Here is a 16,956-nt window from a genome sequence, read left to right on the forward strand (position 1 = left end):
TTATGCCTAGGATGTATACACATTTTGATACTGATAGGGATACCTGTACTTTTTACCAATATCTCCCTCCTCCCAAGTAAAAACTATCTATAATAAACATATGTACTTGTATTTATCTTCTCTGATTCTGTTTCTATCATCTATGTATCTAGCTCTCTGTCTCTGTCTCTCTCTCTGTCTCTCTCTCTGTCTCTCTCTGTCTCTTTCTCTCTCTGTCTCTCTGTCTCTCTGTCTCTCTGTCTCTCTCTCTCTCTCTCTCTCTCTCTCTCTCTCTCTCTCTCTCTCTTTCTATCTATCTATCCATTTGTCTGTCTGTCTGCTTCCCTGCCTGTCTCCATGAAATAACCAACTTATATCATGAAAATGTCTTGGCTCTAGTAGACATGTAGGTAAGCAGTCAATATCATTTATTGTAGATGTCTCAATATTTCTTCATTCTTGTGTGAACTAGCTTGTTTAATGAATATCCTTATTTATGGAATTTTGGTTAATTAGGGCAATTTTCTCTTAAGCCTACATAAGTTTGTATTGTTTTAAAATGTCCCCCTTTCCCTTATATGAAGTGTTTGATCCATTAGTGGAACCTACATATTGGTTTCCTTTATGTGTGGGACAAGTCTTTGAATTAAAAAATAAAATTAAGGCACAATGTGTGTGTGTGTGTGTGTGTGTGTGTGTGTAGTCAATATCAATTATCTTAGCCAAGATAAGGCCTCTTTTACATACATGTTTTGAAATGATTACTTATTTTTTAGGATGGATTCATATGATTGTCTAAAAAAAGCCAATATGGATTACATTTTCTTAATAACTTAGAAATATGTTTCTTAAGGTTTCAAAATAGTAAATAAATATATCAAATTCATTTATATATGTATATATGCATGTCTACACACATGTATATACATATTACTTGCCTAAATGTTTCAAGAACATGATGTAATCTTTGCAAAGGTTAAAGTATGTTTTTCTTTTAGGTACAGAAAGTGATTGAGTTAATCTCCATCACTTTTAATTCTGTTGCATTAAATCTTCTATTAAATGCTGCCTTCACTTCTACAACTTCTATGTTTAATCCCACTGAGTATGGATTTACTCTGACTGATCTTAGTGAGAAAGAAATAGGTTACTCAATGTTCCTTTCTTTACATTGAGAATTGAATTGCTTTCCTCAAAAGACTTAAGACACTGAGATAAGGTGGCAGCTAGGTGGCTCAGTGGATTGAAAGTCAGGCCCAGAGATGGGAGGTCTTGGGTTCAAATCTGGCCTCAGACACTTCCTAGCTATGGGGCCTTAGGCAAATCACTTAACCCCCATTACCTAGCTCTTACCACTCTTCTGCCTTAGAACCAATACACAGTATTGATTCTATGATGGAAGGTAAGGGTTAAAAAATAAAATAAGATATATATGTGTATATATATATATATATTTTAAATTTTTTATTTTAAACCCTTAACTTCTGTGTATTGACTTATAGGTGGAAGAGTGGTAAGGGTAGGCAATGGGGGTCAAGTGACTTGCCCAGGGTCACACAGCTGGGAAGTGTCTGAGGCCGGATTTGAACCTAGAACCTCCCGTCTCTAGGCCTGGCTCTCAATCCACTGAGCTACCCCAGCTGCCCCCATATATATATATATTTTAAAGGTAAGGATTAAAAATAAGATTCTGAGATAAGAAGTCTAAAAGATATCAATCAATCGGTAAATCAGTTAACATTTATTAAATGCTTATTATGTGCAGGGCACTGTGCTAAGCTCTGGGGATACCAAGAAAAGTATGATGTAGTCCTGGCTCTCAAAGAGCTCACAAGTCTAAGGGCTATGACCTAAAATTAGGCTAATGGTTTGCCTGATGGGAGAGAAGAGGGAGGGTGTCATACATTTAGTTAGAAGACAGTATCTGATTATCTTTCATGATGACCTCCTTCGTAAGGATCACTTAATTTCAGAGTTACATATGTGTATTCCTTATCCTCGTCCTCCCTCCTTCTCTCTAAGCCTCCATACACTTTACTTAGATGTTACCACCCACTACTTCACAATCTCAAACATATCTCCTTGCTTTTCCCCTTTATCTTTTTCCTCATTTTTCCATTTCCATTTTTACTCATTGTCCTCCTCTTTTCCTGCATATCTTTTCCTTTCCTTATCAATGGCACTCAGTAGTAGAAATTAAGACTAATGAGGTTATTTTAAACACAGTAAAAGTTACAAAATGATCATACTCTTTGACCTAATAAATCTTTTATTGGGAATAAACCTTGAAAGCATAGTAGAAACAAGGAAAAGTGATCTGTACAAAGAGTTCCATAGTAGTATTTCATGTAATGGCAAAAATCCTGGCAACAACCCAACTATCCAACAATCAAGAGAATGGTTAAATATATTGTGGTAATGTATGTAATGAAATGGTACAATGTAAATTGAGATGATCGGGATATATAAAGAAATCTGAAAAGATCTCTATGAAATAATGGAAAACAAAAAAGTCGACTCAAGTAGTAGACTCAAGAATGGATTATACATTCTACAACCAGAAAGGAGGACAAAATGAATTAAAACAAACCCAGAATCCTGATTAAAACTTGAGTGATTGAAAAAAGTCATGCTAATTCAGTACACTGAAATGAATTTCACTGTAAATAGCTATTAAGTAAGTCTAGCTGGTTGTATTGATGTTCCATGTGGATTTTCCAATAAACATTAAAAAAAGGAGATGGATTTTGTATTGGATGTTGATATGAAAATAAATCCTAAGGAAACATTTTGGGAGTCAAAAGAATGGCTTATATTCTTAAATACATGTTCATGCGTGTGCATGCATGGCATAAATACATCATATATCTAAGTATTTTACAGAGGACTTTTAAATTATAGGTTTTTTTTTTTATTAAAGGTTATCATGGTTTTTATGCCAGTTTCCACAAAGTAGTAGCCCGCTGTAGTTTAGTGAGGACTTGATTTGAAGTCAGAGGATTTAAATTACAAATCTGTTATTCTCCTTATTAGCTGCATGTTATCTAGCAAATCATTTTTACTTTCATTGGCCTCTATTTACTCTGGAAACACAAGGGGGTTGGATAACATCTAATTTTCCTGGCTCTTTAAAATCTACAATTCCCTATTTGCTCAGCTATTTAGTGCAATTTAATTATGATGCCCTTATGCCTATTTATTATTTCTCATTATTTAATGCTTGTATCAATAGATTTTGAACAAAGGTACATATCATTAGTCTCTTTATTTTTATATTGGATAAATATTTTAGAAAATAAGAATGGACAGTTATGAAGCTTTTTAAAGTTTGAAAGTCCGAATACAAACATTATCTTATTTCTGTAGATATTATTATCCCCATTTTATAGGTAAGGAAACTGAGGCCCTTGGTCACAGAGCTAGTAAGTATCACAGGCAGTGTTTGAACTTTGATTTTTCTTGCCTCCCAAGTCCAAGGGTCTATCTGCTATGTTATGAGGAAGCTTTGATGTACAGGGATTTAGATCTATGATTTCATTGGTATAAGGGAGGGGCAAGGGAATATGCATTTATTAAGAACCTACTATGTGCCAGGCCCTGTGTTGAGCACTTTAAAAATAGTTTCTCACTTAGTTCTCATAAAACCTTGTGAGATAGATGCTATTGTGACTCTCATTTTGCAGTTGAGGAAACTGAGGCAAATAGCTTACCCAGGGTCACATTGCTACCATATGAGGTTGAATTTTAATTCAGGTTTCTCTGGTTCCAGGCCCAGTACCACTTTGCTGTCTAGCTCAGGTTATCATTCCTGCTGAGGAAACTTCTTTTTCCAAAGCCCACTGGCATCTCCTCTGTAACTTCCAGTTTTGAAAAGTTGCCCAAAGCATTGAGAGGTTAAATGATTTTTCCAGAGTCACACGGGCAATAATATCTCAGAGGGGAGACTTGACTGTTGCTCTGCTGGGCTTTAATCAATCATATCAAACAATAAATATTATGCAATGTTTTCTATGTGTAAAGCCCAGCTGTCTATCTACTAGGCTACAATGCTTTTCTCTCTCCCTCCTTTTCTTACCTTTCTTTTTTTTTTTTAACCTTTTTTAAAGGACCTTCTGTTTTAGAATTAATACTATGTATTGGTTCTAAGGCAGAAGAGAGATAAGAAGGAGGCAGTGGGGGTAAGGTAAGCTAAGTGCTCAGGGTCACATAGCTAAGAAGAATCTGAGGCCAGATTTGGACCCAGAATCTCCTGTCTGTAGGACTGGCTCTCAATCCACTCAGCTATTTCACTGCCCTCATCCCTACCTTAAAAAGCATATTTGTGTTTATATAGAAGATAGCATTATTATTATCCATATGCACAAATTCTCACTTAAATCAGACTCTTAGGATTCTAAAATTGGAAAGATACTTAGAGATGAGCCAGCTACAGCCCCTCATTTTACAAATTGGGAAACTGAGGCCTGAAGTGGTACTGTGACTTTCCCAAGGTCATCCAGGTAGTAAATGGCCAGAACTGAGAGGCTTTATCTCAGATTTCCATGGTACAGTGGAAGAAGTGATAAATTGGGAGTCAGAAGATTGGGGTTTGAATCTCAGCTCTGCTATTCACTCTCTGGGTGACCTAAGGGAAAATCATTCCTCAGTTTCCTCATCTGTATAATGAAAGAGAATATGGGAAGGAAATAGGCTAGATGACCTCTAAGGATCCTTTCGGTTCTCAATCTATGATCCTAGCTATGATATATTTCTTTTTGGTACCTCCATCATACTCCAATCCTTTAGTTTACAAATACTGACTTACTTGAGTTCGATCTGCTTCCAGCATTGCCCTCCGAGTTGAGGAATAATGTCTGAATTACAAGCTTTACTGCCTTTACTTCATCTTCAGGTTTCGTTTTGCTCCACTGAATTGAATGGATATGTTTACTACTTTTTGGAGATCTAACATCGCTCTGTTTAAAAAACAAACAAAGAGATAACAAAAGCAAAATCCAACAAATACATACAAAGCAAGATTATACAATTAGACAGAAAAAAATACAACAATGTCTTGTTACTGAATTTTTCTTTTTAGGACAACTGTATAGGCATTAAGTAGGAAATTTCTATCCAGTTTTCATTTAGTGTTCCTCCTTCCTCCCTCTCCCCTATTATAGTATCTTATTGGTTCAAAAGGATGGTTTGAGGCTCCTCTTCTGTTTTCCTTCCCTTTTTAACCACAAGAGTGAAAATACTTCGTACCCAAAGAGTGGCCAGCCTTGGGAGTTAAGGGTTCTCTTCCTACTGAACTCTCCACTTGAGAGAGAACTCTCCACTCCCCGGCCAAGGCGTATCGGGAATGTTATAAAAAGGATTCTTGTTCAGATATGGGGTAACTAGATGGCCTCTAAGATCCGAAACTAACCACCCAATACTGATGTAAATGAGCCCACCTCCACAGAGGTCCATAGAGAATAAAGATATCTTCTTTGGAATCTTTCATCAATGCAAAGAAAATTGTAGGTTTAGGAACTGTAATAGGTTGGAAAAAATCTGTTGAAATGATGATATATTGACAAATACAAAGACAAGAGGATGGAGTTTATAAAAAAGAGGGAGAAAATTGTGTTCCTCATGGAGTTTATGATAAATGAGAGGTAGAGAAGGTGAATATTATTTGGTCTCAATTACTAAGTAAGGAAAAGAGGATTTATTAGGAAAACTTGAAAATCCAAGCACTGGAAAAGGTTTTTTATTTGTGGAAAGATCATTAAGTTTTGTTGTTTTTTTTTTTAACCTTTACCTTCCATCTTAGGAGGAATACTAAATGAAATAATGGTTCTAAGGCAGAAAAGTGGTAAGAGTTAGCTAATGGGGGTTAAGTGATTTACCTAGGGTCACAAAGGTAGTAAGTGGGATCATTAAGTCTTAACACAGTCTAGGCAGGAGAGCTTTTAAGAGGAAAGAGCCTGTTTGTTCAGGTTTAATGCTCATCAAGCAACCTTGAGGTACTCCAACAATGATAAAGGGTGAATTCTAACTAAGAGGCATGAATCTTTAGTCACCAGAAAGATGTATCTTCAACTGCAATTTGGATCCCAAATGAAAATCAGTACTATGGGAGTTTGGGTACTGTTTACCAGTTTATTTGTGACTAGGTCTTCCCATCTCATGTAGATAGAAGTACAGAAGTGACTCACAGGCCTGATCCCATTGGGCTCACCATGGAAGCTTTGACCTGCTCCATTTCTGATCTGGGCTGGATGAAGAATAGGCAGTTTGGTTCTTCCCTCTCCGCCTACTCACATGGGCTTACCCTACTGGTGCCCGACTTGGTGTGGACACCCTAACAGTTTTAATCCCACTGCAGCTCAGATCTCCTGAGCTCAAGGATTCACCACTTTCAACCTCCTCAGCAGTGGGGATTACAAGGATATGTCTGTATACTAGTTTTTCCAGAGTTTGATTCACCGTGAGACTGACTACTGATCAGAGATCTGGATTTCCAAGAATAAGGTGAGACCAAACCAAATTCTAGAACAAACACTGGATTACAAGAAAAACGTCATTAAGGTGAAGGCAACTCATGATTTACAGCCTGGAATGGGCTGTCAAACTTCCTTCCCTTTGTGAAAACCTACTACTGGAAAATATAACCCAAAGGCCAGTACATTATCTAAACTTACTTTCCTTTGCCAACCTGCCATTTCAACCCTCTTATCTACCCCTCTTCATCAAAATGCCTTTGTAATAATTATATTTGTCTCTCTCTTTTGATTCAGACTTTCTTAATAATCTACAGGCACCCTAAAGGCAAAGAGTATATCACTCTTTGATAGATACCACTTAAGGGCCCCAATATTACATATACCATATACCATATGCCATATGGCCATTTAGTAAACAACTGCTAATTAATGGATATTGAAAGAGTTATTTCTTCTTTTTTTCTCCCACACTTACCTCATATGTCACAATGTACTCAACGGTCTGATTTGGAAGGATTCCCACAATCCACTTTTCCATTACAAATGGAGGCTGAAAAGAAAATGGTATATAATTGTAACAGATTTTCCTTTTATTCTTTTTTTTTTTTTTTGTGGAATGACCTATGAAACTACTTTTCCTATTAATAGTAGGCTGTGCCCATCAGATTATAATCTGGATTATTTCCCACACTTAATTTATATTTGTTTTGAATGTTTTGCATATATTTATTTAATATATACTTTTTCTCTTGTTAGATATTAGTTCCCTGGGGCCAGAGACTTTTGCTTTTATCTTTGTAGCCTCGGTTCCTAATATATAATAGGTATGTAATACAAAACCATTAGATTGTAAACTCCTTGAGAGCAGGGTCTATCTTTGGCTTCTTTGTCTCCCTAGTACCTAGCAGAGTGCCTGGCATATAATACATGCTTAATAAATGCTTCCTGAGTGAATGAATGCTTGTTGATTAATAATAACAAAAAATAACAGCTACCAATGAAATAGCACCACATATGTGGCTAGACACTGTGCTAGGTGCTTTGGTTCTTTCAATGACTCTGGGAAATTGGTGCTATCATTATCCTCATTTTGTAGCTGAGGAAACCAAAGAAACAAATTAAGTGGCTTGTCTGGCATCACACAACTGCTAAGTGTCTGAATCAGGATTTGAATTCGGATCTTCCTGACTATATAGGCCCAGAGTGCTATTTAGCTGCTGTGTATAGCATTGCATTATTCAACATTTTGTAACATTTTATTGTGTTTTGCATTGGAGCTGTGACAAAATGATAAGGAGATATTCTTCCCAAACACTAAACTAGTAGGACTGAGTCAAGGGAAGCCTGATTCACTAAGGATTTATCCAAGCTTACTGTACTTCCTCAAAAACATCTGTGTTTCTGGCCTTTTAGGGAAGACTAAAGAAGGATTACAGCAAGCCAGTGCTCTTTCCAAGTTTTTTTAAAGTTTAAAAGGACCCCTTGTTTGAGCTTAACATTTTTATTGTCAGTATTTTCTTCTCCTTTAAACGTTGTAATTAACAGACTAAGGATAAGGAAACGTGGAAGTCAGAAAAGAAAAATTTTAAATTATTTCTTTTCTGCACTGCTTTCTCGTTCATGCAGCATAAGTGGGATTTTAACAAAAAACTATTCTGATCCCAATCTGCTAAATAAAATGTGCCTTTTAACAATCAGCTTGAGTCTGAGCTTATATGGGCTTCGATAGGCACAAAAGCGCACTGCTGGAGTATTTTAATGTCTTTGTTTGATATCCATGAATTCATAAAAGCTTTTAAGCTGTAAATAGAGCCTACCTTTGTCATCTTTAAAGTCTCTACATCAGGTAGGTTAGTGTTGAATGTCACATCCTTTATGTAGGTTACCGCAATTTCATCCCCATCCATCTCCATATACATTTTCCACTTGCAATCCTGGAATTAAAAACAAAATTCAAGAATTTTAGGAAGTTTTTCCTCCCCACTAAATCTCAATGTTTTAAAACCCATGAGTTATTCTGAATGTAGCAATATAGCATTATAGAAAGCGTACTTCTCTGCATGCCATCTCCCCAGCCCACCCCACAGTGCCCTGTTCAGTAACGAAATACCTTTGAATAACTTTCTGGGGTTGTAGAAAGAATACAGGATTTGGAACTGCAAGTTTGGTTTGAATCTCTGCTCTGCTGTCTACCATACCAATGTGATCTTGGGTAACTTACCTTACTTCCATGGGCCTAAATCTTCTCGTATGTGAAATAAAATTAGAATGATAGCACAGATTTTGATTCAAAGGTCCTTTTAGCATCTCTGTTAGTTAGAAGATATATTTCCTGGCTTGGATATTTCATAATTTAAGAACATTAATTTATTCCAAAGGATTTTGGATATTCCATGTTGGAATTGGAAATCCTATTTTCATAGGAATTCACCTGAAATGTCTTTCCTTAACTTGCTGAGATAAACTTTCAGGGAACATAATCAAGACTAGTAAAATTGGAAATTTACTGATTTCAAGGGAAAACCAGAGGGCTTCCAGGCTTTTCTTTAGACAACTTCTAGATCAAAGCTGGACAAGTTTTTGACCTGAGTAACTTCCTCTGTTTAGCACATTCATCAAAATGGAGAGGTAATTAGTGAGAGAAAAAGACTCATTCAATAAATTTGAAGCCCCAGCCTTATGCTTATTTGGACCAGTCAAATGGCCTTGGCTGACAGAGCTCTTGGTGTTTACTTGTGTTGGGTCCTCAGCTGCCACAGCAACGTTGGCCCTGAGAAGATCAGGCGGGCTGGAAACTGTTCCAACTTGCAAACAGCAGGAACTTCCTCAGGGCAGCTGAGTAATAAAGACTTAGAATTTTCCTTAGTCTTGTTTCTTCTGCCAGGCAAATATGGAAATGAAGTTAGGCAAGGGCACAGTTAGAAGGAGATCTTGAAATCTTGAGGATATGTATTTATCTATCTTATCTTTGGCTCCTTATTTCATCTCATAATCCCAAGGGATGGTGTTGGGCCTTACTGTAATTCAGGATCTAGATCTTCCCTTACATATACACATACTCACCAATAAGATTTCTATGTTGTGGTGGAGTGGTAAGAAATATGAGAGCAATCTTATGTTATTAATTATTATTGATTTATTAATTAATAACATTAATTAATAAATCAATAATAATTAATGATATATAAACACATTTACTGTGTATAATATAATTAATAATAATTAATTGATAATGCTAATAAGAGGCAGTGTGCATGATAGATAGAAAGCTGGTCTCAAAGATGGGAAGACCTGGGTGTCCATCTCACCTGTCGAACAAATTGGTTGAATGATCCTCGGTAAGATTCTTTTTAAGCCATAGATGTCAAACATGTTGTTGGCACACGAGGCCTACAACTCTCCTCCACATGGCCCAAACCAGATTAAAATGTAATTGGGAAGTATTTAAGAAAATAAGCAAAAATGCTATAAAACATAGACAACATTATATTGAAAACTTTTGGTTTTGTTTTTTGTTTTGACAATATTACATTTTAAAATAAACTCAATATGTGATCCATAAGAGTCTTTATGCATGATTTAATGACCCTTGTTTCAATTTGAGTCTAATGCCATTGTTCTCAGCAACTCTCTAAAATTATAAATTACAGAAATGGGGCTGACCTGCCTTGGTAGAAGGTTCCCTATACCAAGGAAAATCATAAGTCCAGTTTCTCTCCCTATTAAGATGATCAGAAAGCCAAGAAGAAGAGGCTGGTGAGAAGGATGTGATGATAGGAAAGTATGAGAAGTCACATGGGATTTAGCAGTCAGAGTTTAGTCTATGTTGTCCACTTCTTGACAGTAAGGAGGAGGGGAAAAGCAGGTAATAGGAAGGTTTCCACAGTACTAACCACCAGTGCAGTCACCAAAAAAATCTATTAGCTAGTTCAGCTTCACTAATCCTTTACAATTTGAGACTCTGTGACCCCATTCCAACTTCCCTAAAGTCCTATTTTGAGAAACACTGAACTAAATACAGGCTTTCCTGACTCCTTTTATTTTTCTGTTATTCCTTCTCCTTTATTTAAAAGAAACTTTCCCACTGACTATAAAAAGATATTGAAAGAAGCAATAAAGCTTACAGTCAAGAAAGTTATAAGGAAAGGGGGCATTATCTATCTCATTAAGAAGTTAATAGTAATAATAACTTATATTGGTCTAAGCTTTAAGGTTTACAAAAAGTTTTACAAAGAGCACACTATTTTAAAGGACACTCAGAACCACATTAGGTAGGTGCTACTATTATCCCCATTTTATGGAAAAAGAAACTAAGGCCGAAACAGGTTGAGTGATTTGCTTAGGGTCACACAAATGTTAAATGGTAAGAAAGGTGCTATTATTATTTCTATTTTTCAGAAGAGAAACCTGAGATGGAGAAAGGTTAAATGACTTGGCTAGGGTCATAAAACTTGTAAGGTTATCATGGGATTCAAACTCAGGTCTTCCTGACTCCTAATCCAGAGCTTTATTCATTCTGTGTCTCAAATGGATACTTCCTATGACATCTGAGAAAAGGAAAGAACATGCAATTTTCACTGAAATGTAATTCCTAATTTCCTAAGGCTAAGAACTTCTTCTTAGCCTTAATATAGAGACCATGCGATTTAGAGGCTACTCCAACTTATTTCATATAGACTGGCTAATTTTAATATTCAAAGCATTCCAGAAATATAACAATTCAAATGTTCCTTTAATTCTTTTCAATCCGAAAAGACTGTAATGCCTGCATTTGATCCCCTCCCTCCTTTACTAGCTAGTTAGCCAAGGCAATTTAAGAGTTGTCTTAGAAAATAGGACATAAATAGCAGTTTTTATTATCTATACTATATTGTATTTTTACATTTTTTGCTGGTGGCATGCAGGGGCCACAAAGTGACATCTTTGTGGTATGGAAGAGAATGAGACTTAACCTTGAAGTAAGGAACATTTGACATTAACTGTGTGACCCTGAGTGAATCATTTAATATCTCAGTTTTCTTATCTGTAAAAGGATGGAGTTGAACCAGATGATTTCTAAGGTTCAGTCCAGGTCTAAATCTATGATTGAATGATTTCCTATTGGATGGGTGGTCAGCTCTTTGAAAGAAAGGGACACCTTCTTATTTGCACTTGTATAATCTTCTGTATCTAGTGTGCAGTGCCTTAAAAATGGGAATACTTCCATAAATGTTTTTTGAATTGAAATTTTTGAATGGAATTTCCCAAGTCCTCAGGCTATCCATCCATTGACTTATTTTAGTAATATTTCAATAGTTCAAGGACTTCTGATTTTTATCCATGTGTGTAATCTCTCCATAGATTTAGATCTCAACCTTTTCTCTGCTTCAGTAGACAATCCTCCTACCTTGTTCCAGGCAAACTTCATCATTATCATTACCACCACCTGCTGGCTAAACTTTTGGTGTTAAGTATCCTTGATCTTAACTGGGGTTGGTCTTGGATGCAAACATATGGTACATCACTATTCCTGTATCTGAACCTTTTCTGGCTTGGTAGGACCTGTTAGACTTGTGCTTCCCTGGTATAGCACTGAGATGCCAGGATAATTTCTATTTCACAGTAAAGAATAGAACTTTCTTAAAGAGGGGGAACCAAATGGAATAAATGAAATCAAATGCCATTCAAAGTAAGAAAAGCAAAAAAAAAATTCCTGCTCTTAATTTGTAGACTTAAATATGTTTAGCTCTTATATTTTCATTGTCTATCATCCAGGGACTGATTACAAAAGCAACAATTTCACAGCCTTTAACAGGTGTCTGAAAAGAGAAATAAGGCTACAAACTAGGAACTGATAACGAAGAGGTACATTATCTATCTCATTAAAATGATAACAATAATAATGATAACTTACGTCTATCTAGTTTTTAAAGTTTACAAAAGTGTTTTATATAACACCATTTTACAGATTCTCACAATAATTTTAGGCTGGGGAGGCCAATTCCAGACACAAATTATCCCAAAGTCAATTTTCAGACTGAATGGAATGTCTGTGGTGGACTTTAGATCTAATCTGATAGAAAATTACCTACATTGTGAGATCGAAGAGTTCCCAAAAGATCCCCTGTCCAAAATTCCTACCTAGACTATGTCATGAACGCCTAAAATTTCCAGTTATTCACTCCTTTGGATCAAGAAACTGAAGTTTAAAACAGAAATGTCATCGGAAAGGGATAATATATTCAGGCACAATTAGGCCATTAAGAAATATGTGAGTACAGATTAGTTCATCAGATGAGCCACCAAGCAGGGTAGGCTGTGTTCCCTGTCAACAAGGAAGGGAATGAAATTTTGAAATATGGAGAGTTGCTGTCAAGGAGAGAAGACACAAATCGGGGAGGGGTGGAGGGAGATGTCCATGAGAAAGTTGGTTTGGACATTCATGGGGCATCCAGTTCCTGAAGAGTGAATGAAGAAGGAGTAACAGAAAAGGAGGAAGAAAGTTTCACACTTTTTCAAGGGACAGTTCAGATTTTAGGTACTCCTCTCTTTTTCAGTATCATTTATTCTTCCCAAGGAATATAGTGCTTTCTTTGTAGAAATGACATAAGAATTAATGCTTGGCATTACCCATCTCTTAAAAGAAAAGACAGGCTGAAAGTGCAGACCGAGACACATTTTTTGGACATGGACCATGGGGAAATTTATTTTGTCTATGTATATTTGTTATAACGGTCCCTCCCTCCCTTCCCCCTCCACCCCAATTTGGGGAGGAAGGTGAGTGAATAGGATTTTTGTTAATTTAAAAAAAAAAGCTTAAAAAAAACACCTTTCCTTTTTGGTATTTCTTTTTCTTTTCTTTTTTTTTTTAATGCTCAAGTAAACAAACAATGCAATGGGTAGCAACAATGAATATAGCCAGAAGATTTGGGAAACAGGGACTAGATAAGTGATTTCAATTTCCCCTGGGTAGGGAAATTCCCTCAACCAAAGGCAGGTCATCCATCACCTTCTCGACAGCTTACCCTCAGAGCTTTGCCTTGAGTACTGACAGGTTAAGTGATTTCTCCAGGGTCATACTGCCAGAATATATGGGAGATGGAACTGGAATACAGGTCTTACTTATCTTTGAGATCTGCTTTTGCTCTCAAGAGATGTGCCCAAGAATGATGTGAAAAAGAAGCCACTTTCTGAAGACAAACAAGATAGTGCTGATGGAACTCAACTTCCTATTATTCCTTGGCAAAGGTTGAGGCTTATGAAATAAAGGAAGATCTGAACAACTAAAATATATGCCATGTAATTGGCTAGTAAGAATAAACATAATAAAGATCAGTACTTCCCAAATGATATATTAATTTACCGCAATATTCCCCCCATTAAACTGCAAACTTATTGTAAGCAGTGACTGCTTTATTTTTTCTCTGCCTAACACATAATAGAAACCTAATAGATGATTTCTGAATAGAACTAAACTGAATGAAAGAACTTTTGGATCTTTTGGATCATATAAAGAATCACGTGAAGAATCTACTTTTTGCTGCTTTTATATCACTGAAAGCAAAGGTGGCAAACTTTTCATCTATAACAATCTCTTTTCAAAAGATTGGTTTTTACTTATTTTTAAAGCATCTAGTAATAAGAGAGGATAATATAACAAACAACATTGAGCTTGGGGTAGGAGGGAGACCCAAGAAGGCTGGGTTCATGTAATCACAGAATCTCAGTTCAAAGGACACTTGGGGGCCACCTTGTCCAGTCCATATGCTGATAGAGAATCCTTTCTACTACATACCCAATGAATAAGTGATTCAATATCTGTTAGATGGAGGGGGGACCCAGTACCTTCCAAAAGCCATTCTGTTTTTGCACAGCTCTGTTGGGAAGACTTTCCTTACATTAAGTCTAAATCTGCTTCTCTGAACCTTCTACCTATTGATCCTTGTTCAGTCCTTTAGGGTTTAAGTTTTGGCTCTGCTACTGAATAGTTATATGGTCTTCTATAAGCCACTTAATCTATGTGGGCCTCAGTTTTCTCATCTGAAAAATGAAGGGATAGCTCTGGTTGATCTCTGAAATCTCATCTGTCAGATATGACAGTCTATAGATCTCTACATCTAGGCATCAGCTACTCTGTTACCTATTAAAACAGGGAAAATATTTTAGATGCATAATCATTAGACATGGCCCCTCCTCTCTATGATCAAAGCTTTTGATAAAATTTTTAAAAGATCTGCAACAAATGAATGATCCTCTTTGTATCTAGATGCACATTTACTGGACAAACTCATTTATATATGTAAACAAATACCTGAAGGAAAGAGAATACTGTAAGAGTTGCTATTCAATAGTAAAACACTTGGGAACATTACAGTGAATGGAGTCTCTGGCCTCAGGTAAGCAGCAGTTATTCAGAGTGACAAAAGGCTTGCCTTTTGTCAGTCTTTTCTGGTCTTAAAATGCCTGGATAATTTGGATCTGGATGCAAATCCACTGGAAACATCTTGGTTTTTTTCCCACTTGATACAACTAAAATTTTACCTTCAAATTAAATTTCTATTGAATGCCAAGGGTGAGAATAATTTGTTGAGGGTAGTTATTGAAATACTCAAATATTTCAGCAGTTTAGTCACGGTCAATATGTAACTCAGAGAGGATCAAATCTAAGCCATTTTGAAATGTTGTGACCCTTTCTGGTGTTGTGAATATTTTCCTGGTGTTTAATTTTTGGCCAAATGAAACAAAAACTCATATGCTGTGATCACAGACAGTATATTAAACAAGTCAGTTAATACTGAAATAAATAATGTTTGGCCAGGAAACCAATGCTACGCTCTATGCAAGCTGTTGGAAAACCCTTGGCATTCTGTGCTCCTTGCAAGTGGTGTCAGATACTTTTCTAAGCCTTGACTCCTTTCTTTTCTACTTTCTTCTTCCTGCCAAATCAAGACAGTTAAACTTTCTAAATAGAAAGGGAGAACAGAGGAAGCACAACTACTAACATACAAGCTCTAAATGTCTTTGAATTACCAAGGATTTAAACAAAACAAGCTGATGGGTTCCAACCTTGATTTTAAGGGGGTGGAGTTGTTGGGTTTTGTGGATATTTTTTTCTTTTGTTTGTTTTCGTAATGCAGAAAAGTGACAAGATATCAAAAAGCACGGTGAGCTAGGATGTCCCACAGGAGAGCACCCTATAAAATGAATACACCTTTCAGATTACTCTAGGGATTATATTTTACCTGAATGAAAAGAATATAAACATCAATAATGGTATTTTAAGTTGATCAAAAAAACCCTAAAAAGCAAATAAAACCCCACTTGCTTCCAGGATGGGAAACGAGATAATTATTTACCTCTCAGGGTTGAAGCTTTCTCTTAAGAGGTCCCTGAGACTTGAAGGAAGCCTATGGTTAGGACCCATTTTATTTTATTTTACTTTTATTTTTAAAAAACCCTTTTCCTTCTGTCTTAGAATCAATACTGTGTATTGGTTCCAAGGCAGCAAAGTGATAAGAGCTAGGCAATGGAGGTTAAGTGACTTGTAGGGCCCTTTTTAGAACACAGAGGTTGCCATAAACTTTTTTAAGATTCAAGAGGGGAAAAACTGAAAATGGAATCTTAGCAGGAAATTGAATATTGCGAGACGTTCAAATGTAATGCAAGATGAAACAAAAATATGATACAAATATTGGTCCTGCTGGTATTAAAAGTAGTAAGATGTTGTAGATTCCAGCCTCCAAAGGCTCCCTTCCCATTCTTAGCTATTATCTAGCTCAGCTGCTAAAACCTGCTGTTTTAAAGGCATAAGAGTCGAACCTCCAGCGACAGCACCTGGGTTATTTATCATTATGGATAACCCTGCTTACACTATATTTTATTATGCTGGCTTTAAAAGGAAGATAACACAAGTATGGTTAATTTGCTTCTCTTCTTTAGCTATCCAGTGTCATGACCCACGATGGCTTTGTCCCATGAGGTTTTTTTTTTTTTAAACCAAAAAAGAAACCCACAAGAAACTCTCCCTAAAAATTCCATTAATAACCTCTTTTCCAGTGTATAGGTTGCAGGGTCTGGAACTAAGAATGTTTTAATCTCTTCAGCAAAACAATGTCTCATAATGATGTACAGGACTATTGCTGCACTGATGAAGAATCATACATAATTCAGCACCTTTCACTTGGCACCACTGCGATATCCTCATTAGCAGCGGCTCACAGTGTCTGTCAGATGGTGTCCATGCGAATGCAGGCATTATATTGTCTCTGAGATGTGCAGCTGCTTCTATGACACTGCCAGTATATAAAAACATGACGCCAGTTTGTTTTATTTAGTGCTAAACCTTCCAGTTTGTAAAAACAAGGCTGACACAGAGCCTGACATGAGGCAGTGGAAATAATTAGCTCTCATTTTCTCAGCCTCCTATTTCCTTCTCCCTGCTGTGTTCCCTTTCCACTAAACCACCACATGTCAGTCGAAATGGGAGGCAATTAGTGGGCTCATTTCAGTCCCCACAACTGTGCTGAAA

General features: G+C 36.5%; 1 protein-coding gene across 1 annotated transcript in view; it reads right to left on the bottom strand.

Annotated features, from left to right (window-relative positions):
* Positions 1-16,956, bottom strand: part of MAP3K20 (mitogen-activated protein kinase kinase kinase 20) — a 187,863-nt gene that overhangs the window by 5,523 nt on the left and 165,384 nt on the right. The window contains exons 16-18 of the mRNA XM_044669786.1: positions 8,267-8,383; positions 6,925-6,999; positions 4,784-4,934 (exon numbers count right to left, since the gene is read on the bottom strand). Of these exons, the coding sequence (XP_044525721.1) occupies positions 4,784-4,934; positions 6,925-6,999; positions 8,267-8,383 (343 nt within the window). The remainder of the gene's footprint in view (positions 1-4,783; positions 4,935-6,924; positions 7,000-8,266; positions 8,384-16,956) is intronic.

The sequence above is a fragment of the Gracilinanus agilis genome, chromosome 3, assembly GCF_016433145.1.
Source record: "Gracilinanus agilis isolate LMUSP501 chromosome 3, AgileGrace, whole genome shotgun sequence".
NCBI lineage: Eukaryota > Metazoa > Chordata > Mammalia > Didelphimorphia > Didelphidae > Gracilinanus > Gracilinanus agilis.